The sequence below is a fragment of the Phyllobates terribilis genome, unplaced genomic scaffold (assembly GCF_046119375.1).
Source record: "Phyllobates terribilis strain yellow unplaced genomic scaffold, ASM4611937v1 Scaffold_5__5_contigs__length_657084704, whole genome shotgun sequence".
Classification (NCBI taxonomy): domain Eukaryota; kingdom Metazoa; phylum Chordata; class Amphibia; order Anura; family Dendrobatidae; genus Phyllobates; species Phyllobates terribilis.
This window is the reverse complement of record NW_027362765.1, coordinates 11,552,823-11,577,097: the sequence shown is the minus strand read 5'-3', so window position 1 is coordinate 11,577,097 and position 24,275 is coordinate 11,552,823. Positions and strand designations below refer to the sequence as shown.

General features: G+C 44.4%; 1 protein-coding gene and 1 long non-coding RNA gene across 4 annotated transcripts in view; one reads left to right on the top strand and one right to left on the bottom strand.

Moving 5' to 3' along the window:
- LOC141270600 (uncharacterized) overlaps positions 1-23,770 on the top strand; it is a 472,756-nt gene extending 448,986 nt beyond the window's left edge. For both annotated transcript variants that reach the window (XR_012321700.1, XR_012321699.1), the window contains exons 2-4: positions 1,107-1,264; positions 3,798-3,922; positions 22,925-23,770. This is a non-coding gene — a long non-coding RNA (uncharacterized lncRNA). The remainder of the gene's footprint in view (positions 1-1,106; positions 1,265-3,797; positions 3,923-22,924) is intronic.
- Positions 111-21,418, bottom strand: LOC141270558 (uncharacterized). Of its 2 annotated transcripts, none has more exons than XM_073680627.1 (7): positions 21,353-21,418; positions 6,103-6,252; positions 5,797-5,973; positions 5,591-5,714; positions 5,414-5,511; positions 5,127-5,217; positions 111-2,969 (listed from the first exon to the last, which is right to left on the bottom strand). In XM_073680627.1, the coding sequence occupies exons 2-7, from the start codon at positions 6,178-6,180 to the stop codon at positions 2,029-2,031; spliced, it is 1,509 nt and encodes a 502-aa protein (XP_073536728.1). In that variant the 5' UTR covers positions 6,181-6,252; positions 21,353-21,418; the 3' UTR covers positions 111-2,028. The 2 variants fall into 2 exon arrangements, with proteins under 2 accessions (XP_073536728.1, XP_073536729.1); XM_073680628.1 differs by having other exon boundaries at positions 111-2,966.
- Positions 23,771-24,275: the final 505 nt, after the last annotated feature.

Genomic DNA, 24,275 nt, shown 5'->3' with positions numbered 1-24,275 from the left:
ATCAATAACATTGATGACACATTTTCCAGACAAGCAAATGAACTCAAAAATACATTTTCTTAGTCGAGGTTATCCATTACCCCTACTAAATGAACAGACAGTCAGTAAAAAAAACTCAAAAAGATTTATTAAAACAGAAAGATAAGAAAAAGCAGAGTACTGTAGAGAGGTTAACTTTAACTGTCAAACACAAAGCAATGGATAAGGTGATCCATACAGCTATAAGACAAAACGGACACCTGATAGAAAGTGACAAAGCGCTAAACGAGAAAGCCAATAATAATCCCCTATCTTCATGTAGAAGTAGTAAATTGGGAGATTTAATAGTCAGAAACAGAACTGAACCCAATACAGGTAACTGGCTAGAGACACTTCAGATGCGGAAAGCTGCTCGTTCTGCCACCTGCAGATCACAGATAAAAGGTTCCGCTTAGGACCATTGACCTGACATGTGAAGGACTTTGTGTCATGTAGAACTAAGCGTGTGGTATACGTCATCTTCCCATGTAAATTCTATAACAAAGGTAAAACTATAAGACCTCTGTTTATCTGATCTAGAGAACATTATCGCTCTATAATCACTGGAAAGGGAGCTCCTCCACTTAGAAGACACATGCATGATTATCATAATGCTGATCCGAACAAAGTGTTTTGCAGGAATAGAAAAGGTCAAGTTCCCTCCACAATTTAGACATCATCATGTGTTATTATTAAAACAAGAAGCAAGATGGATTCTTAATTCTGCAGCCCAGGGTCCTTTGGGACTAAATGACAGATTGGATGGGCAACACGGTGACTCAGTGGTTAGCACTGCAGCCTTGCAGCGCTGGGGTCCTGGGTTCAAATCCCACCAAGGAGAACATCTGCAAAGAGTTTGTATGTTCTCCCTGTGTTTGGATGGGTTTCCTCCCACACTCCAGAGACATACTGACAGGGAATTTAGATTGACAGCCCCAATGGAATTAATAGTGGTATATAAGTGAGTGAAATAAATAAAAATAAATGTCCGTGTTTTTTGTAATTATCTTTTATCATGTTTTTAAATTGCACAATGTGTTGCATGCACTGATAATGACAACTATTCTGCACCTGTTTTTTTACAAAAGGAATCAGTGGCTACAGCATTGTTAGCTGAACCCATTGAAGCGCAGCTGCGTGAAATGGCTGTGATTCTCCCTCATTCCCCTGCACACTCCCTGTCCTCCACTCAGTTAGATCCTGCTCCAATGTACTGGAAATAAAGGACTCTTGAATTGCATACCTGGTGAGTGCCGCTTTTCTTCAATTTTGTTGGATGCATTAAATAAGGCCAATGGCACCCCAACCCGAGTAAAGGAATGGGTCAGAGAGTAATTAATAGGACCCCTAACACATCCCCCCCGCCTAGGTTGGTCAGGTATCACGTTCTGATGACCACTTCCATTAAAATTGTTACCTTTTTCCCCAAAAAATACCAGCAGAAATTAAATACGTGGTGTGCTTTAGGGCTGAGGCTTAATAGTGATTGCAATTTCAGAGTTAGAGTCACTGGGTTACCATGACAGAGAGGGGCCAGAAGACTGCGGTGTCTGGTTTCATGTACTTCTGCACTGGTTAAAAGTACTTCACCACCATATTCAAAAGTGCAGTTTTTTTCCTTGCTAGCAGTGCAAGGGTTAATCTGTTTAGTTGAAGCTGCTGGAGCTTTCCTACCTGGATTGTCTCAGCTGTTCAGTGTTGGCCACTCCCCTCTGCTATATAAGCTCACCTCTGACACTTAGGTAATGCCAGTGTTAGTTCTTACTGCCTGGTTCTGGAGTTGGCAGTAGTAGTGGACAACTCCTTTAAGAAGATACAATTTTCAGTTAAAACATTTCCAACATTCTGAACATGAAAAAGGCTTCTCTACTGTGTGACTTCTCTGATGTTTATTAAAAGTTGATTCCTTGTAAAACATTTCCCACATTAATTACATGAAAAAGGCTTCTCCACTGTGTGGGTTGTCTGGTGACTAAGGCGGCATGTTTTCTTCACAAAACATTTTCCACATTATGAACATGAAAATGGCTTCTGCCCTGTGTGGATTCTCTGGTGTCTATTAAGATGTGCTTTCAGTTTAAAACATTTTCCACATTCTGAACAGGAAAATGCTTTCTCCCCTGTGTGACTTATCTGGTGCCTAACAAGATTTGATTTATGGTTAAAACATTTACCACATTCTGAACATGAAAAAGGCTTCTCCCCTGTGTGAATTATTTGGTGACTTAAAAGATATGATTTGTTCACAAAACTTTTTCCACATTCTAAACAGGAAAATGGTTTCTCCCCTGTGTGAGTTATTTGGTGTCTATTAAGATGCGCTTTCAGGTTAAAACATTTTCCACAATCTGAACAGGAAAAAGGCTTCACCCCTGTGTGGGTTCTCTGGTGGTAATCAAGCTGTGTTTTCTGGTTAAAACATTTCCCACATTCTGAACAGAAAAAAGGCTTCTCCCCTGTGTGAGTTCTCTGGTGTGTAACCAGACTTGATTTATGGTTAAAATATTTCCCACATTCTGAACAGGAAAAAGGCTTTTCCCCTGTGTGAGTTCTCTGGTGCTTAACCAGATCTGATTTCTGGTTAAAACATCTCCCACACTTGGAAAATACAAACCTATTCTCTGTCGTGTTAATTTTTTGATGTTTAAGAATAGACTTTTTGAGGGGAAAACTATTTCCATATTCTGAATGTGAAAATGGCTTGTTTATATTAGGAGCAGTTTGTTGTTTAATGCTTATTTTGTGACTTTGATTTTCCGTAGTAGTTGGTAATGAATCAGAAGACAGGATCTGTTTCATAGGATCAGATGACAGATCTTTGCTGTGAAGGGATGATGGGATATCTGGAGTAATGGCATTCACTTCAATTGTATCCTGTGAGATCTCAAGATCATCTGATTTAAAAATTGAAGATGTCAGCTGTCCCTCTGATCTCCTGGTACAGTCATCTGCTAAGAATAAAACCAATTATTATTTTAGAATAAAATATCCTTGAATTTTATATTTTTGAACATTTCTACTTAAACTGTCTGTAAAAATGGTAAGTTATGTAAAATATTGAATTATTCATCAAGACAATGACAGATCACAGTCTAATAGAAAACCTCATAGGATGAACCAGTGGAGCGTGATGTTCAACTGTTTGTTCATTCTGCCTCCCAAATATGGAATAAAAAGCCACCAAACAATGTTATGTCGGCGAAAATAATATCAATAAAAACTTCTACTCATCTCACAAAAAACAAGTCCATCATCTGTCAATGGAAAAACAAAGGTTTCTACACCATTATTGGCTCAAAGGCTCTTGAAAAGTAACATAGCTTCAATAACCTAATCCAGCAATATCCACTATCCCAAATTGAAATCTCCCCCTCGCTTCTGAGCCTTGCAGTGCACCCAAACCACATTTAGCCTCCATGTATTTGGCATTACTATAGTGAGAAGAACTCACTTAATTTACGTTATGTGTCTCCTGAAGCAAAATCTGGGCACTATGTGCTGGGTAATAAAATGGTATATTTCCAATTTTCTTTCTCCAACATCCACCGTGTGCTAATTTCCGGAAAGTGCCTGTGGAATCAAAATAGTCACTATTCCTATAGGTTATTTCACTGAGGGTTATAATTTCCAAAATAGAGTCACTTTATGGGGATTTCTACTGCTCTGGTTTTCAGCAATTTTGTTATTTTAGGGCTTCTGCAAAAGGTATGTCCCATTTTCTCTGGGATCTGCTCCTGCGACATCTGCTTCTCTCACCAGATGCCTTATTCATCCTGCAGGCGGCGCTGGTAATGGAGGAGACATCAGAACCAGAAGCTCTCTGTGATGCAGGTTCTGTCCAGCCCTTGGCTCTGACCCGGCTACCTGACTATTCTTCTTCCCATCTCACACCAAAGAACAGCAGGTAACACCATGGCCCAAGCCTAGGGGTGCAAGTCCAGATCCATGTAGAGGGGTAAAAGGGTGAAGGGCAAGGCAATCCCTATTTTGGACACTAACTAGTGCAGTCAAAAACTGTGACTATTAACAATAACACATCTATTGAAATGATCAAACTCAACAGTCTTCATCAGTAAATAGTAACTAGTGGAGAAACCTCTCTGGGGTAATTAGAGTATGGGGCTCAGTGGCTCTTAGCTATCTAAAGTATCGTAAGGGCAGTTGGAAGAGGCAATGGAGACTTTTTTTTTTTAAAGACTACCAGGGAGTTACAGACTCACATAAGTGAGGCAAGCCGATCCAACCACAATCAAACTATCATACAGAATGAACCTGTAAAAAAAAAGATATGGAATAAAAAAAAGTTACATCTCCAACAAAATTTTATGTATGGGGGGGGAGAAAAACACTAAACCGGACTTTATTCATTTATGGTGGACCATTGGAGCTACTATGAGTCCTGACCAGAAGAGTAGAGAAAGTATTAGTGCTCCCCATTTCAGGAGAGATTGTGCAGTAATCTCAATTCCTGAGGATTGAAAACATAATGGAATTTATGACGTGGAGTGAATCCATGAAACCAGGGCTTGAGCCATGCCGACACATCTCCTGCAGGCGTGAATAAATGTATATTACAGCCATCAGCCACGCACAGCTTAGAGATATATCATGGCACAGGTGTAATGTTTTCTGTATAGTTTATCACAATCCTGTTTGAAGTTAGTTGGTTTGAAAAGAAATTGAAAAGTATAAAAGGAAACTCTGCTGTTATTGTACAGAAATTCACACTTGGCCCTCACTGCACATTTAATGTTGTCGATCATAAAAGTAAAGTTTGGCCAGAAAGACTGGACCTGGTCTTGTAGGGACCATATGAGCACATTCAGCAGCACAGAAGGGAGAGAAGGGAGATTCATCAAATAAGATATCAGGATTCTAGGAAGTCAACAGGGGGTAGGTGGATCCTGCAGGTTGTAAATTCTATAGAAAAGGGCTTTCAATGCCCAAAGTCATTTGAACAGTTGTGGGTGAAGGAGAATGTTGTGGTCAAGAGGTAAAATGGTGATCACATGATTGTGATATGGCCGGACTACACCACCGATAAAGCAGCCACAGCCGGTGACTGAGAAGAATCTGTGACTTCTCTGCATTTAGTGGTTACTACTCACCTGGGTGGTTATCTGTAGGAATCTCCTCTTTACACCACTCATCACCCCTTACATATGTTTCTGTAGTATTAATATGGGTCAGATCTTCACCCTGAAACAAATATTGTAAAAGTCACAGAAGATGAGAAGTCACATCTATGATCAGCTCTAATCCTGCCATCTCCACCTTTCTTATTACACAAGTATAAAGCATATAATACTGGTGGATAAAACAAGACTGAGCACAAGACCTTCACAGCCGTCTACACATCATAGGGGAGATCTCATGACACCTTCTCTCCATCTACCTGATGATCCTGAGGAACATTAGGATCTTCTTGTTTACAGTCCTGTGGAAGAAGAGGATGGGGACATCTCTCTGATGTTGTCCTCTTACTGGATAGATCTGGAGGAAACACATACAGGGACTGAATTCATTCTTTACATACAGATAATTATAGGCCGTGTGTATTTAGTCCTATTACCTGGTGATGTGAGGGGCTGGGGAACCTCCATCTTGACGTCCTTGTACAGATATTTGTGTTCTTCTATATACTCCCACTCCTCCATGGAGAAATAAACAGCGACATCCTGACACCTTATAGGAACCTGACACATACAATGATACCGTCATCCCCCAATCCCTTCATAGCATTACTGTATAATGTCCCAGCATTCCCAGCAGTGTTACCTCTCCAGTCAGAAGCTCAATCATCTTGTAGGTGAGTTCTAGGATCTTCTGGTCATTGATGTCCTTATGTATCAGGGGGTGAGGTGGAGGCCCCGTGATTGGGCTCAGGGGTCTTCCCCATCCCTCAGACACAGGGTCCTGACAGCGCTCACTAGAGGTCTTCACTAATATGCAATCCTGGTTATGGTGAGACACATTAATAAATCTCACTACAGACATTTCCAGAGTCCTCACCTCTCCAGTTCTGTCCATCTGTTATTCCCATAGATAAGAATGATGTAATGTGACGTCATCAGAATCTCTCACCTCGCCAGTAAGACGAAAGAGGATCTCTAGGGTGAGGTGTAATATCCTCTCCGCCATCTTGTGTCTGTCCATATCCATCTTTGATGGGAGAAACAGGAAAATTCTCTAATATAGAAGATCTTCACTGAGAGGATCCGATATTGTAGGGACCTGAATGAGAAGATGATGAGCCGATGTAGCATCATAAAAATCCTGTGTAATAATACAATTACTGGAGATAATAAGGGAAACATATGAGGAGATTTATTATTTTACAGTATTTAGTTTTCTTCTTTACATCTAGTAATAAAACCTATATATTTTAGGTCACAGACAACAAGTAGTTTCTTCCTCGGAGTCTGCAGCTGAATACGTTTCTCATAGACTCATCTTTCATAACGCTAATTCTTGTCTCATTTACGGACACTGGAATTGGCATTAGCAATACTGCAGGAGATATTCATTACACGTGACATGAGAACGACATCTTCATCTTATACTAAGGCTCTAGAAACATATTTGGCCAGAGTCCATCACTGACTACATCTCCACCGGTCGTCTATATGAATGTTTCCCGTCTTCCCCGGACTGTAATCTTCTATCATGTTAGTTCTCATGTCGGATTCACACACAGAAGTTTGAGGCTTTTATATATAATTTCACAAGCCCCTACATTAATAAACTTGCACCCTTTAGTGCCTTTCATGTGGCACTAAAGGGTGTTTACCCTAATAAATAAATGAAAAAAAAACACTTGGGGTCCCCCACTATTTTTCGTAACCAGGCAAGGTGAAGTAGACAGCTGCGGGCTGATATCAGGCTCAGAACGATCCTGGTTATTGACCCTTTTCAGCCTGAAAATATGCGCTTTGCCTACCTCTTCTCTATTGCCCTGGTGCGGTGGCAATCGGGGTAATGATAGTTGAGGTTGATGTCAGCTGTGAATTGTCAAAAAACACATTTGGCATCAAGCCCTGGGGTTAGTAATGGAGAAAAAAATACCCAGACAGAAAAAAAAAATTATTTGAAGAAAGACTCAACGACACTCTTCCTGGTTCACCAATTTAAAAAAAAACAAAACATGCAGGTCTGATGTAGTCCATGGCGTTCCCACAACGATCCCTGAATCCAACATCCAAAGGCTATGGAGCCCGGTTCAGAGAACGACGCTCTATAGGTCATAGCAGCAGCCACTCCGGGACCCACTGCGTTCCACAAGACCTAGCGGCTCTGATGAGCAGTGACCTCAGTAACTATACCGCTCATAAGAGTCACCAAGTCCTCTGTATAATGGCCCCATGTAGTGCCCCACAGTCTAATGGCCCCATATCGTGCCCCACAGAATAATGTGCCCCACAGTATCATGGCCCCATATAGTGAACTATAGTATAATGTCTTCCCCATATAGTGCCACCCAGTATAATGGTCCCATATAGTGTACCACAGTATAATGGTCCAATGTAGTGCATCCTGGTATATGGCCCGTGACATTACTAATAGATGGGGGCACAGGTGACATTACTAATAGATGGGGGCACAGGTGACATTACTAATAGATGGGGGCACACAGGCGACATTGCTAATATAAGGGGCACACAGGCGACATTACTAATATATGGGGGCACACAGGCGACATTACTAATATATGGGGGTAATACCAGCAAAATACCAACAACTGTTGGAAAAACAGGGTATATATATAAACTAACTAACAGACGAAAAAGTGGAAAAAATACCCATTAAAAAATAACTTTTAATTTATCATTTAAAAATGTGTACTCAATAGTACAGTTAGGACAAACTACACATAATGAGGAGAGATACCTTATATTATAGGGATGGTGGGGATAAGCATATAGCAATCAGAAATTAGCCCTAAATAGCCCTGGTAGAGGAGCTCTCCCTACCTGACAGCGGAGTGTTTTCACCCTAGGGGTTCAAGTGGTGCCCCCGCTCCGCGACGGCTGTCCCTCACCTCTCCCTGAATATCCCTACTCAACCACACAATAAAACACACATATATTGACCAGTAACGTCCTAATGACGTACTAGACATATCAGACACACAATAGTTATGTCAATAAATACACAAAAATAGAAAGGATCGCCTGAAAAATAAGGGCAATCCTAAAGAGACAATAGCCAATTGCAACGTATACTGGTCAAAGATATGATATCAAAAATATATAGCAATGGACTTATCTTATTAAATCCTTCTGAGGTTCCGGCTGGTGTTCAGACAGGTATCCCCTTCAGGCTCAACGAACATGTGGCTGTATGAACCAGGTCCAGGAAGTAATCCCAGCAAAAGCAAAGGACGTTCACAGGTTACTTCAAAAACACACCAGGTGCCCATAGCAATAGTAACATAGTTTGTAAAGCCGAATAAAGACTTGCGTCCATCAAGTTCGACCTGTTAGTTCTGTAATTGCTAAAGTTGATCCAGAGGAGGGCAAAAACCCCAAATGATTTAGCCAATCTTCACCTGAGGAAAAATTCCCTCCCGACTCTGAAACCAGCAGTCAGAATAAATCCCTGTATCAACCTACTATTTTATTTTATTTTTAAGTATATGCTGAAATCTGCCTGGTATCTAGAAATGCATCCAGTCCCCGCTTGAACTGGTGTAGTGAATCCGACATTACCGTCTCCTCACTCAGTGAATTCCATATTCTCACTGCTCTTACCGTAAAGAACCCCTTCCTATGCTGGTGCTGAAACCTTTTCTCTTCCAGTCTTAGTGAGTGCCCTCTTGTTACCTTAATATCCCTCCTTTTGAACAAATCCCGGGCAAGGTCTCTATACTGTCCCCTAACATATTTGTACACATTTATTATGTCCCCCCTCAACCTTCTCTTTTCCAGGCTGAATAGTCCTAGTTTTGCCAACCTCTCTGGGTATTGCAGTCCCTCCATTCCCTTTATTAATTTTGTTGCCCTCCTTTGTACCTTTTCAAGCTCATTTATATCCTTTCTATATATTGGGGCCCATAACTGAGCACAGTATTCCAAGTGTGGTCTGACCAGTGCTTTGTACAGTGGAAGAACAATGTTCTCATCCTTTGCAGCTATACCTCTTCTGATACATCCCATTACCCTGTTTGCCCTTACAGCAGCGGCCTGACTTTGGGCACTCCAATTTAGTTTGCTATCAATCAAGATGCTCAAGTCCTTCTCCATCTCCGAATTCCCCAATGATTTCCCATTCAGTGAGTACTGGTGACTTCCATTTTTCCTTCCCATATGTATGACCTTACATTTCTCTTCGTTAAACCTCATTTGCCATTTAATGCTCCACCTACCCAGCTTATCCAAGTCCCTCTGTAGGTCTGCACTGTCCTCTTTTGTATTAATTGTTTTACATAACTTTGTGTCATCTGCAAATATTGATATTTTACTATTTATCCCGTTGACTATGTCGTTAATAAAGATATTAAATAACATTAAATAACACAGATGAAACTGTGCCTCAGACAGGTATAGAGTCATCAGCAGGTAACATATCTCTTAAATATAGTCCCAAAATCATCAACGGATCAAAAGTCCCTTCAGAGTAGTCCCATAGTCCCTACGTGTTTCGCCCCCTCCTCCTTAATGCGGGGCTCATCAGGGGACAAGCTGTATTAGAGGAGAGAAGTGCACGTCCTTTGCTGGGATTACTTCCTGGACCTGGTTCATACAGCCACATGTTCGTTGAGCCTGAAGGGGATACCTGTCTGAACACCAGCCGGAACCTCAGAAGGATTTAATAAGATAAGTCCATCGCTATATACTTTTGATATCATATCTTTGAAAACAGACAGCATAGCCAGAACAATAGACAGAATTTTTAGAAAATAGCAAAAGGCAATGGTACTCACCAGCCAAGGTTTCAAGAAAAAATGCACACCAGAACACGGCCGGCCCCCTTTTGTTAGAAGGAGGTAACACAGGTGCAGAATGCTAATGAACAATCGCCCTCACTCACTCTCACTGGAGGGGCGACTACCCAGCACTAAAACTGCACACAGATGAAACTTGCAGTAGGGTGCAATTCACACACTCGCGGCACCGTGCCTAGCCAGCATCCTATTACACGCCCCTACTATTCGACTAGGCGGGATGCCCGGCACCCTATCCGTGCATCGAATAGTAGGGGCGTGTAATAGGATGCTGGCTAGGCACGGTGCCGCGAGTGTGTGAATTGCACCCTACTGCAAGTTTCATCTGTGTGCAGTTTTAGTGCTGGGTAGTCGCCCCTCCAGTGAGAGTGAGTGAGGGCGATTGTTCATTAGCATTCTGCACCTGTGTTACCGACTTCTAACAAAAGGGGGCCGGCCATGTCCTGGTGTGCATTTTTTCTTGAAACCTTGGCTGGTGAGTACCATTGCCTTTTGCTATTTTCTATCATATCTTTGACCAGTATACGTTGCAATTGGCTATTGTCTTTTTAGGATTGCCCTTATTTTTCAGGCGATCCTTCTTTCTATTTTTGTGTATTTATTGACATAACTATTGTGTGTCTGATATATGTCTAGTACGTCATTAGGACGTTACTGGTCAATATATGTGTGTTTTATTGTGTGGTTGAGTAGGGATATTCAGGGAGAGGTGAGGGACAGCCGTCGCGGAGCGGGGGCACCACTTAAACCCCTAGGGTGAAAACACTCCGCTGTCAGGTAGGGAGAGCTCCTCTACCAGGGCTATTTCTGATTGCTATATGCTTATCCCCACCATCCCTATAATATAAGGTATCTCTCCTCATTGTGTAGTTTGTCCTAACTGTACTATTGAGTACACATTTTTAAATGATAAATTAAAAGTTATTTTTTAATGGGTATTTTTTCCACTTTTTGGTCTGTTAGTTAATATATGGGGGGCACACAGGGGACATTACTAACATATGGGGGGCACACAGGGGACATTACTAACATATGGGGGGCACACAGGGGACATTACTAACATATGGGGGGCACACTACTAATATATGGGGACACACAGGGGACATTACTAATATATGGGGCACACAGGGGACATTACTAATATATGGGGGCACACAGGGGACATTACTAATATATGGGGGCACACAGGGGACATTACTAATATATGGGGACACACAGGTGACATTACTGATATATGGGGGCACACAGGGGGCATTACTAATATATGGGGACACACAGGGGACATTACTAATATATGGGGGCACACAGGGGACATTGCTAATATATGGGGGCACACAGGGGACATTGCTAATATATGGGGGCACACAGGGGACATTGCTAATATATGGGGGCACACAGGGGACATTGCTAATATATGGGGACACACAGGGGACATTGCTAATATATGGGGGCACACAGGGGACATTGCTAATATATGGGGGCACACAGGGGACATTGCTAATATATGGGGGCACACAGCGGACAATACTAATATATGGGGGCAATACCAGCAAAATACCAACAACTGTTGGAAAAACAGGGTATATATGTAAACTAACTAACAGACCAAAAAGTGGAAAAAATACGCATTAAAAAATAACTTTTAATTTATCATTTAAAAATGTGTACTCAATAGTACAGTTAGGACAAACTACACATAATGAGGAGAGATACCTTATATTATAGGGATGGTGGGGATAAGCATATAGCAATCAGAAATTAGCCCTAAATAGCCCTGGTAGAGGAGCTCTCCCTACCTGACAGCGGAGTGTTTTCACCCTAGGGGTTCAAGTGGTGCCCCCGCTCCGCGACGGCTGTCCCTCACCTCTCCCTGAATATCCCTACTCAACCACACAATAAAACACACATATATTGACCAGTAACGTCCTAATGACGTACTAGACATATCAGACACACAATAGTTATGTCAATAAATACACAAAAATAGAAAGAAGGATCGCCTGAAAAATAAGGGCAATCCTAAAAAGACAATAGCCAATTGCAACGTATACTGGTCAAAGATATGATATCAAAAATATATAGCAATGGACTTATCTTATTACATCCTTCTGAGGTTCCGGCTGGTGTTCAGACAGGTATCCCCTTCAGGCTCAACGAATATGTGGCTGTATGAACCAGGTCCAGGAAGTAATCCCAGCAAAGGACGTGCACTTCTCTCCTCTAATACAGCTTGTCCCCTGATGAGCCCCGCATTAAGGAGGAGGGGGCGAAACGCGTAGGGACTATGGGACTACTCTGAAGGGACTTTTGATCCGTTGATGATTTTGGGACTATATTTAAGAGATATGTTACCTGCTGATGACTCTATACCTGTCTGAGGGACTATTGCTATGGGCACCTGGTGTGTTTTTGAAGTAACCTGTGCACGTCCTTTGCTGGGATTACTTCCTGGACCTGGTTCATACAGCCACATGTTCGTTGAGCCTGAAGGGGATACCTGTCTGAACACCAGCCGGAACCTCAGAAGGATTTAATAAGATAAGTCCATTGCTATATATTTTTGATATCATATCTTTGACCAGTATACGTTGCAATTGGCTATTGTCTTTTTAGGATTGCCCTTATTTTTCAGGCGATCCTTCTTTCTATTTTTGTGTATTTATTGACATAACTATTGTGTGTCTGATATGTCTAGTACGTCATTAGGACGTTACTGGTCAATATATGTGTGTTTTATTGTGTGGTTGAGTAGGGATATTCAGGGAGAGGTGAGGGACAGCCGTCGCGGAGCGGGGGCACCACTTGAACCCCTAGGGTGAAAACACTCCGCTGTCAGGTAGGGAGAGCTCCTCTACCAGGGCTATTTAGGGCTAATTTCTGATTGCTATATGCTTATCCCCACCATCCCTATAATATAAGGTATCTCTCCTCATTATGTGTAGTTTGTCCTAACTGTACTATTGAGTACACATTTTTAAATGATAAATTAAAAGTTATTTTTTAATGGGTATTTTTTCCACTTTTTGGTCTGTTAGTTAATATATGGGGGGCACACAGGGGACATTACTAACATATGGGGGGCACACAGGGGACATTACTAACATATGGGGGGCACACAGGGGACATTACTAACATATGGGGGGCACACAGGGGACATTACTAACATATGGGGGGCACACAGGGGACATTGCTAATATATGGGGGCACACAGGCGACATTGCTAATATATGGGGGCACACAGGGGGCATTACTAATATATGGGGGCACACAGGGGGCATTACTAATATATGGGGGCACACAGGGGGCATTACTAATATATGGGGCACACAGGGGGCATTACTAATATATGGGGGCACATGGAACATTACTAATATATGGGGGCACACAGGGAACATTACTAATATATGGGGGGGCACACAGGGAACATTACTAATATATGGGGGGGCACACAGGGAACATTACTAATATATGGGGGGGCACACAGGGGACATTACTAATATATGGGGGGGCACACAGGGGACATTACTAATATATGGTGGCACACAGGGGACAGTACTAATATATGGTGGCACACAGGGGACAGTACTAATATATGGAGGCCCACAGGGCACATTACTAATATATGGTGGCACACAGGGGACATTACTAATATATGGTGGCACACAGGGGACAGTACTAATATATGGAGGCCCACAGGGGACAGTACTAATATAAGGGGCACACAGGGGACATTACTAATATATGGGGGCACACAGGGGGCATTACTAATATATGGGGGCATTACTAATATATGGAGGCACACAGGGGACATTACTAATATATGGGGGCACACAGGGGACATTACTAATATATGGGGGCAAACAGGGGACATTACTAATATATGGGGGCACACAGGGGACATTACTAATATATGGGGGCACACAGGGGACATTACTGATATATGGGGGCACACAGGAGACATTACTAATATATGGGGGCACACAGGGGGCAGTAATACTATTTCGGGCACACAGGTGACATTACTAATATATGGAGGCCCACAGGGGACAGTACTAATATATGGAGGCCCACAGGGCACATTACTAATATATGGTGGCACACAGGGCACATTACTAATATATGGTGGCACACAGGGGGCATTACTAATATATGGGGGCACACAGGGGGCATTACTAATATATGGAGGCACACAGGGGACATTACTAATATATGGGGGCACACAGGGGACATTACTAATATATGGGGGCACACAGGGGACATTACTAATATATGGGGGCACACAGGAGACATTACTAATATATGGGGGCACACAGGAGACATTACTAATATATGGGGGCACACAGGGGACATTACTAATATATGGGGGCACACAGGGGACATTACTAATATATGGGGGCACACAGGGGACATTACTGATATATGGGGGCACACAGGAGACATTACTAATATATGGGGGCACACAGGGGGCAGTAATACTATTTCGGGCACACAGGTGACATTACTAACATATGAGGGCACACAGGGGACATTACTAATATATGGGGCACACAGGTGACATTGCTAATATATGGGGGCACACAGGGGACATTACTAACATATGAGGGCACACAGGAGACATTGCTAATATATGGGGGCACACAGGGGACATTACTAATATATGAGGGCACACAGGGGACATTACTAATATATGGGGGCACACAGGTGACATTACTAACATATGAGGGCACACAGGGGACATTACTAATATATGAGGGCACACAGGGGACATTGCTAATATATGGGGGCACACAGGGGGCATTACTGATATATGGGGCACACAGGGGGCATTACTGATATATGGGGGCACACAGGGGGCATTACTAATATATGGGGACACTACTAATATATGGGGGCACACAGGGGACATTGCTAATATATGGGGGCACACAGGGGACATTGCTAATATATGGGGGCACACAGGGGACATTGCTAATATATGGGGGCACACAGGGGACATTGCTAATATATGGGGACACACAGGGGACATTGCTAATATATGGGGGCACACAGGGGGCATTACTAATATATGGGGGCACACAGGGGGCATTACTAATATATGGGGCACACAGGGGGCATTACTAATATATGGGGGCACATGGAACATTACTAATATATGGGGGCACACAGGGAACATTACTAATATATGGGGGGGCACACAGGGAACATTACTAATATATGGGGGGGCACACAGGGGACATTACTAATATATGGGGGGGCACACAGGGGACATTACTAATATATGGGGGGGCACACAGGGGACATTACTAATATATGGTGGCACACAGGGGACAGTACTAATATATGGAGGCCCACAGGGCACATTACTAATATATGGTGGCACACAGGGCACATTACTAATATATGGTGGCACACAGGGGACAGTACTAATATATGGAGGCCCACAGGGGACAGTACTAATATAAGGGGCACACAGGGGACATTACTAATATATGGGGGCACACAGGGGGCATTACTAATATATGGGGGCATTACTAATATATGGAGGCACACAGGGGACATTACTAATATATGGGGGCACACAGGGGACATTACTAATATATGGGGGCAAACAGGGGACATTACTAATATATGGGGGCACACAGGGGACATTACTAATATATGGGGGCACACAGGGGACATTACTGATATATGGGGGCACACAGGAGACATTACTAATATATGGGGGCACACAGGGGGCAGTAATACTATTTCGGGCACACAGGTGACATTACTAATATATGGAGGCCCACAGGGGACAGTACTAATATATGGAGGCCCACAGGGGACAGTACTAATATATGGAGGCCCACAGGGCACATTACTAATATATGGTGGCACACAGGGCACATTACTAATATATGGTGGCACACAGGGGGCATTACTAATATATGGGGGCACACAGGGGGCATTACTAATATATGGAGGCACACAGGGGACATTACTAATATATGGGGGCACACAGGGGACATTACTAATATATGGGGGCACACAGGAGACATTATTAATATATGGGGGCACACAGGAGACATTACTAATATATGGGGGCACACAGGGGACATTACTAATATATGGGGGCACACAGGGGACATTACTAATATATGGGGGCACACAGGGGACATTACTGATATATGGGGGCACACAGGAGACATTACTAATATATGGGGGCACACAGGGGGCAGTAATACTATTTCGGGCACACAGGTGACATTACTAACATATGAGGGCACACAGGGGACATTACTAATATATGGGGCACACAGGTGACATTGCTAATATATGGGGGCACACAGGGGACATTACTAACATATGAGGGCACACAGGAGACATTGCTAATATATGGGGGCACACAGGGGACATTACTAACATATGAGGGCACACAGGAGACATTGCTAATATATGGGGGCACACAGGGGACATTACTAATATATGAGGGCACACAGGGGACATTACTAATATATGGGGGCACACAGGTGACATTACTAACATATGAGGGCACACAGGGGACATTACTAATATATGAGGGCACACAGGGGACATTGCTAATATATGGGGGCACACAGGGGGCATTACTGATATATGGGGCACACAGGGGGCATTACTGATATATGGGGGCACACAGGGGGCATTACTAATATATGGGGACACTACTAATATATGGGGGCACACAGGGGACATTGCTAATATATGGGGGCACACAGGGGACATTGCTAATATATGGGGGCACACAGGGGACATTGCTAATATATGGGGGCACACAGGGGACATTGCTAATATATGGGGGCACACAGGGGACATTGCTAATATATGGGGGCACACAGGGGACATTGCTAATATAAGGGGCACACAGGGGACATTGCTAGTATATGGGGGCACACAGCGGACATTACTAATATATGGGGGCACACAGCGGACAATACTAATATATGGGGGCAATACCAGCAAAATACCAACAACTGTTGGAAAAACAGGGTATATATATAAACTAACAGACCAAAAAGTGGAAAAAATACGCATTAAAAAATAACTTTTAATTTATCATTTAAAAATGTGTACTCAATAGTACAGTTAGGACAAACTACACATAATGAGGAGAGATACCTTATATTATAGGGATGGTGGGGATAAGCATATAGCAATCAGAAATTAGCCCTAAATAGCCCTGGTAGAGGAGCTCTCCCTACCTGACAGCGGAGTGTTTTCACCCTAGGGGTTCAAGTGGTGCCCCCGCTCCGCGACGGCTGTCCCTCACCTCTCCCTGAATATCCCTACTCAACCACACAATAAAACACACATATATTGACCAGTAACGTCCTAATGACGTACTAGACATATCAGACACACAATAGTTATGTCAATAAATACACAAAAATAGAAAGAAGGATCGCCTGAAAAATAAGGGCAATCCTAAAGAGACAATAGCCAATTGCAACGTATACTGGTCAAAGATATGATATCAAAAATATATAGCAATGGACTTATCTTATTAAATCCTTCTGAGGTTCCGGCTGGTGTTCAGACAGGTATCCCCTTCAGGCTCAACGAACATGTGGCTGTATGAACCAGGTCCAGGAAGTAATCCCAGCAAAGGACGTTCACAGGTTACTTCAAAAACACACCAGGTGCCCATAGCAATAGTCCCTCAGACAGGTATAGAGTCATCAGCAGGTAACATATCTCTTAAATATAGTCCCAAAATCATCAACGGATCAAAAGTCCCTTCAGAGTAGTCCCATAGTCCCTACGCGTTTCGCCCCCTCCTCCTTAATGCGGGGCTCATCAGGGGACAAGCTGTATTAGAGGAGAGAAGTGCACGTCCTTTGCTGGGATTACTTCCTGGACCTGGTTCATACAGCCACATGTTCGTTGAGCCTGAAGGGGATACCTGTCTGAACACCAGCCGGAACCTCAGAAGGATTTAATAAGATAAGTCCATTGCTATATATTTTTGATATCATATCTTTGACCAGTATACGTTGCAATTGGCTATTGTCTTTTTAGGATTGCCCTTATTTTTCAGGCGATCCTTCTTTCTATTTTTGTGTATTTATTGACATAACTATTGTGTGTCTGATATATGTCTAGTACGTCATTAGGACGTTACTGGTCAATATATGTGTGTTTTATTGTGTGGTTGAGTAGGGATATTCAGGGAGAGGTGAGGGACAGCCGTCGCGGAGCGGGGGCACCACTTGAACCCCTAGGGTGAAAACACTCCGCTGTCAGGTAGGGAGAGCTCCTCTACCAGGGCTATTTAGGGCTAATTTCTGATTGCTATATGCTTATCCCCACCATCCCTATAATATAAGGTATCTCTCCTCATTATGTGTAGTTTGTCCTAACTGTACTATTGAGTACACATTTTTAAATGATAAATTAAAAGTTATTTTCTAATGGGTATTTTTTCCACTTTTTGGTCTGTTAGTTAATATATGGGGGGCACACAGGGGACATTACTAACATATGGGGGGCACACAGGGGACATTACTAACATATGGGGGGCACACAGGGGACATTACTAATATATGGGGCACACAGGGGACATTACTAACATATGGGGGGCACACAGGGGACATTGCTAATATATGGGGGGCACACAGGGGACATTACTAACATATGGGGGGCACACAGGGGACATTACTAATATATGAGGGCACACAGGGGACATTACTAATATATGAGGGCACACAGGGGACATTGCTAATATATGGGGGCACACAGGGGACATTGCTAATATATGGGGGCACACAGGGGACATTGCTAATATATGGGGGCACACAGGGGACATTACTAATATATGGGGGCACACAGGTGACATTACTAATATATGGGGGCACACAGGGGACATTACTAATATATGGGGGCACACAGGGGACATTACTAATATATGGGGGCACACGGAACATTACTAATATATGGGGGCACACAGGGAACATTACTAATATATGGGGGCACACAGGGGACATTACTAATATATGGGGGGGCACACAGGGGACATTACTAATATATGGGACATACAGGGCACATTACTAATATATGGAGGCCCACAGGGGACAGTACTAATATAAGGGGCACACAGGGGACATTACTAATATATGGGGGCACACAGGGGACATTACTAATATATGGGGGCACACAGGGGACATTACTAATATATGGGGGCACACAGGGGACATTACTAATATATCAGGGGACATTACTGATATATGGGGGCACACAGGGGACATTACTGATATATGGGGGCACACAGGAGACATTACTGATATATGGGGGCACACAGGAGACATTACTAATATATGGGGGCACACAGGAGACATTACTAATATATGGGGGCACACAGGGGGCAGTAATACTATTTCGGGCACACAGGTGACATTACTAACATATGAGGGCACACAGGGGACATTACTAATATATGGGGGCACACAGGAGACATTACTAATATATGGGGGCACACAGGTGACATTACTAATATATGGGGGCACACAGGCGACATTACTAACATATGAGGGCACACAGGAGACATTGCTAATATATGGGGGCACACAGGGGACATTACTAATATATGGGGGCACACAGGTGACATTACTAATATATGGGGGCACACAGGGGACATTACTAATATATGGGGGCACACAGGGGACAATAATATATGGGGGCACACAGGGGGCATTACTAATATATGGGGGCACACAGGGGACATTGCTAATATATGGGGGCACACAGGGGACATTACTAATATATGAGGGCACACAGGGGACATTACTAATATATGGGGGCACACAGGCGACATTACTAATATATGGGGGCACACAGGGGACATTACTAATATATGGGGGCACACAGGGGACATTACTAATATATGGGGGCACACAGGTGACATTACTAACATGAGGGCACACAGGGGACATTGCTAATATATGGGGGCACACAGGGGGCATTACTGATATATGGGGGCACACAGGGGGCATTACTGATATATGGGGGCACACAGGCGACATTGCTAATATATGGGGGCACACAGGGGACATTACTAATATGAGGGCACACAGGGGACATTACTAATATATGGGGGCACACAGGTGACATTACTAATATATGAGGGCACACAGGCGACATTACTAATATATGAGGGCACACAGGGGACATTACTAATATATGGGGGCACACAGGTGACATTACTAACATGAGGGCACACAGGGGACATTGCTAATATATGGGGGCACACAGGGGGCATTACTGATATATGGGGGCACACAGGGGACATTACTAATATATGGGGGCACACAGGCGACATTACTAATATATGAGGGCACACAGGGGACATTACTAATATATGGGGGCACACAGGTGACATTACTAACATGAGGGCACACAGGGGACATTGCTAATATATGGGGGCACACAGGGGGCATTACTGATATATGGGGGCACACAGGGGACATTACTAATATATGGGGGCACACAGGCGACATTACTAATATATGGGGGCACACAGGGGGCATTACTAATATATGGGGGCACACAGGGGACATTACTAATATATGGGGGCACACAGGCGACATTACTAATATATGAGGGCACACAGGGGACATTACTAATATATGGGGGCACACAGGTGACATTACTAACATGAGGGCACACAGGGGACATTGCTAATATATGGGGGCACTCAGGGGGCATTACTGATATATGGGGGCACACAGGGGGCATTACTAATATATGGGGGCACACAGGGGACATTACTAATATATGGGGGCACACAGGCGACATTACTAATATATGGGGGCACACAGGGGGCATTACTAATATATGGGGGCACACAGGGGACATTACTAATATATGGGGGCACACAGGCGACATTACTAATATATGAGGGCACACAGGGGACATTACTAATATATGGGGGCACACAGGGGACATTGCTAATATATGGGGGCACACAGGGGGCATTACTGATATATGGGGGCACACAGGGGGCATTACTAATATATGGGGGCACACAGGGGGCAGTAATACTATTTCGGGCACACAGGTGACATTACTAATATATGGGGGCACACAGGGGGCAGTAATACTATTTCGGACACATAGAAGGAGTTCTGGCAGGTGAATAGGGGAATATTATCTTGTGGGGTCACAGCGGGAGAAGGGAGAATTATTACAGTGGCCGGTACAGAGGGGACATTACTGTCTGGAGGCAAAGAGGAAACCGCAATCACAGCACACACAGATAGGAATCGCAGGTGTGAATAAGGACTATAGTGAGTGCGATAATGTGTACAGTGCAGCGGCGATATAGAAGGATGAGGAAGAAATAATCCGCATAGAGAATAACGAGGTGTCTGCACAGACCTCCAGCTGCAGAGCCGCACCCCGGAAAAGGAGGAGCCACCTGGAATGAATGCAGGGGAGCGTCTAGATTGGAGTTGATTCCTTGAGGGGGAGGAGTGATCTCATTCTAGCATGACGTCACCGGAAGGGGCGGGGCCTTCTCAGTCCAGTGGACACTATTCCACCTGCAGCTGCAGCAGTGCGCACATTGTGCCGGGACAGGAGGATGGTGATGAGCAGCTCGTGTTCAGCGTTGTGCTGTGAGGACTGAGGCGGGGAGAACGGACCATGTGAGTAAATGCTGTGGAGGCATAAAGGGGACTGGTGTGAGGGGCATGAGGTGTGTAGAGGGGCATCCAGGGGGCTACGTGGCTAGTGTTAGGGGCATCCAGGGGGCTGGTGTGAGGGGCATGAGGCGTGTAGAGGGGCATCCAGGGGGCTACGTGGCTAGTGTTAGGGGCATCCAGGGGGCTGGTGTGAGGGGCATGAGGTGTGTAGAGGGGCATCCAGGGGGCTACGTGGCTAGTGTAAGAGGCATCCAGGGGGCTTGTGTGAGAGGCATGGGGTATGTAGAAGGGCATCTAGGGAGCTGTGTGGCTGGTGTGAGGAGGCATGGGGTATGTAGAGGGGCATCCAGGGGGCTGCGTGGCTGGTGTGAGGAGGCATGGGGTATGTAGAGGGGCATCCAGGGGGCTGCGTGGCTGGTGTGAGGAGGCATGGGGTATGTAGAGGGGCATCCAGGGGGTTGTATGGGTGGTGTGAGGAGGCATGGGGTATGTAGAGGGGCATCGAGGGGGTTGTATGGGTGGTGTGAGGAGGCATGGGGTATGTAGAGGGGCATCGAGGGGGTTGTATGGGTGGTGTGAGGAGGCATGGGGTATGTAGAGGGGCATCCAGGGGGTTGTATGGGTGGTGTGAGGAGGCATGGGGTATGTAGAGGGGCATCCAAGGAGTTGTATGGGTGGTGTGAGGGGGCATGGGGTATGTAGAGGGGCATCCAGGGGGCTGTGTGAGGGGGCATGGGATATGTAGAGAGGCATCCAGGGGGCTGTGTGGCTGGTGTGAGGAGGCATGAGGTGTGTAGAGGGGCATCCAGAGGGCTGATGTGAGGGGGCATGGGATATGTAGAGGGGCATCCAGGGGGCTTCGTGGCTGGTGTGAGGGGGCATGGGAAATGTAGAAGGGCATCTAGGGAGCTGTGTGGCTGGTGTGAGGGGCTTGGGGTATGTAGAGGGGCATCCAGGGGGCTGGTGTGAGGGGGCATGGGGTATGAGGACAGTGGCCGACACAACCTCCTTAAAGACGATAGCACACCATTTTAAAATCTGTCATGGGAGAAATCCTAAAACATTTATGGTACATGGTATCTATGTCATCCATAGTGGCATTAGGGGTGGAAATGTAAAAAAAACTTTGGCTCAAAGGGAAACCAAATGGATAGTGGAACTGGGAACAATGACGCCAAATGGCCTTAATGAGCCCCTGAGCTTCACCCCATTTCTTTAATAGATATAATCTTTGTGTTACAATTGTATAAAAATGTGTTGATTTTAATTTGTTTTCTTTGTCATTTGTAACTTTCTCCCTCCATAGTCTTTATGCACCATCTATATGGATCACCTACATATGGTTAAAATGAGGATACTACGAGCAACAATTAAATTGGACCAAGAAAATTGATTTTCGTACTGACAGAATCGTGTTGCAATTATTGGAAAATAATACTGCTTACTCTAACACATTTTTGCATTATTAAGTAGTTGCGTTACTATACTTGTCTAAATGCGTTGCTGTGTTGTTCTCTTTGGCGAGCGCGTGGGTGCTGTGCCTCCCCTTGCCTCTGCGTCATGCACGGCATCTGCATGGTGTCTGCGCATGTTGGGGGGGCCAGGGCAACGTGTCCTGGTTCCCTGTCATGCGTGGTTCACCTTGATGGCCATGCGTGACGCATCTGGTTCGGGCGGTTCAGCGCGCATGCGCTGATGGTCCAAGAGATGATTGGTCCGTTCCGGTCACGTGACCGCAGGCCCTAAAGTATATTTAAACAGACATGGAATGTCCTATTAAACAATCCCCCCGAAGGAAGCCATAGGATATCCCACTCGAAACACGCATTGGGGTCTTTGTTTATTCTGGGTGCTGACACCTCATCTAATATGGGTAAGAGTGCAATATAATTCTTTAGCATTTTTTCATAGGGCACTATAGGCCATATGGCACGTGGTACATATCCATAGTGATGAAATATGCCATAATTTTGTACCGGTGCATAAATGACTTGAATACTAGCACTTCTTGCACTTTGTCCCAATAGATATTTAACATCTGTTATTATGTTGTATATGTGTCACCCAGTTTGGTTGTCTGTGTGTCATCCTTTTTAATCATCTGTCTTTTCTGTATATTGTTTACAATAAAGTTTTTTGATTCTTTGCCATATACTCTGTATTTGGTTCGTTTTTGCTATATAACAGCAGAAACCAGTCCGGGGGCGCCTCCCGCCAGGTAAAATATAGAAATAGTCCTTGGATGAGTTCAATGGATCCAGCAGATGAGGGACACGACACAATCCCACGTGGCAGCTTCTATCAATCCACACACGCCACGAGGGTCTGGCCGCAGCCTGAGACCCTCCAGCCTCGGGAGTCACCACGCAACTGACTGGGCCAAACATGAGTCTATTGTTCTGTCTACTGGGATCAGCCCCTGGATGGGGGAAGGGTTCACACCCACTAGATGCAACAAGAGATGTTGACCTAGGCCGGGTTACATTACAGTCCATGAACACAGGCCGGGGGAGGGACACGCTGTTAGGCTGTGTGCCCACGATGCGTTTAAACGCTGGAGAAATGCTTAAACGCATGGTAGAAGGCCTGCCATGTTCCCCAATGATAATCCGTGCTGTGCACATGCTGCGGAAATTTTCCCCTTCTCCCATGACAGC

What these genes read in the sequence shown, in the direction of transcription:
- LOC141270558 (XM_073680627.1), bottom strand. Translation starts at nt 6,180, where the DNA reads ATGGATATGGACAGACACAAGATGGCGGAGAGGATATTACACCTCACC. An exon ending in TCTTTCGTCTTACTGGCGAG is followed by an intron (nt 5,974 to 6,102) that starts GTGAGAGATTCT and finishes CACCATAACCAG; the next exon opens with GATTGCATATTAGTGAAGAC. An exon ending in ATGTTCCTCAGGATCATCAG is followed by an intron (nt 5,218 to 5,413) that starts GTAGATGGAGAG and finishes TATTTGTTTCAG; the next exon opens with GGTGAAGATCTGACCCATAT.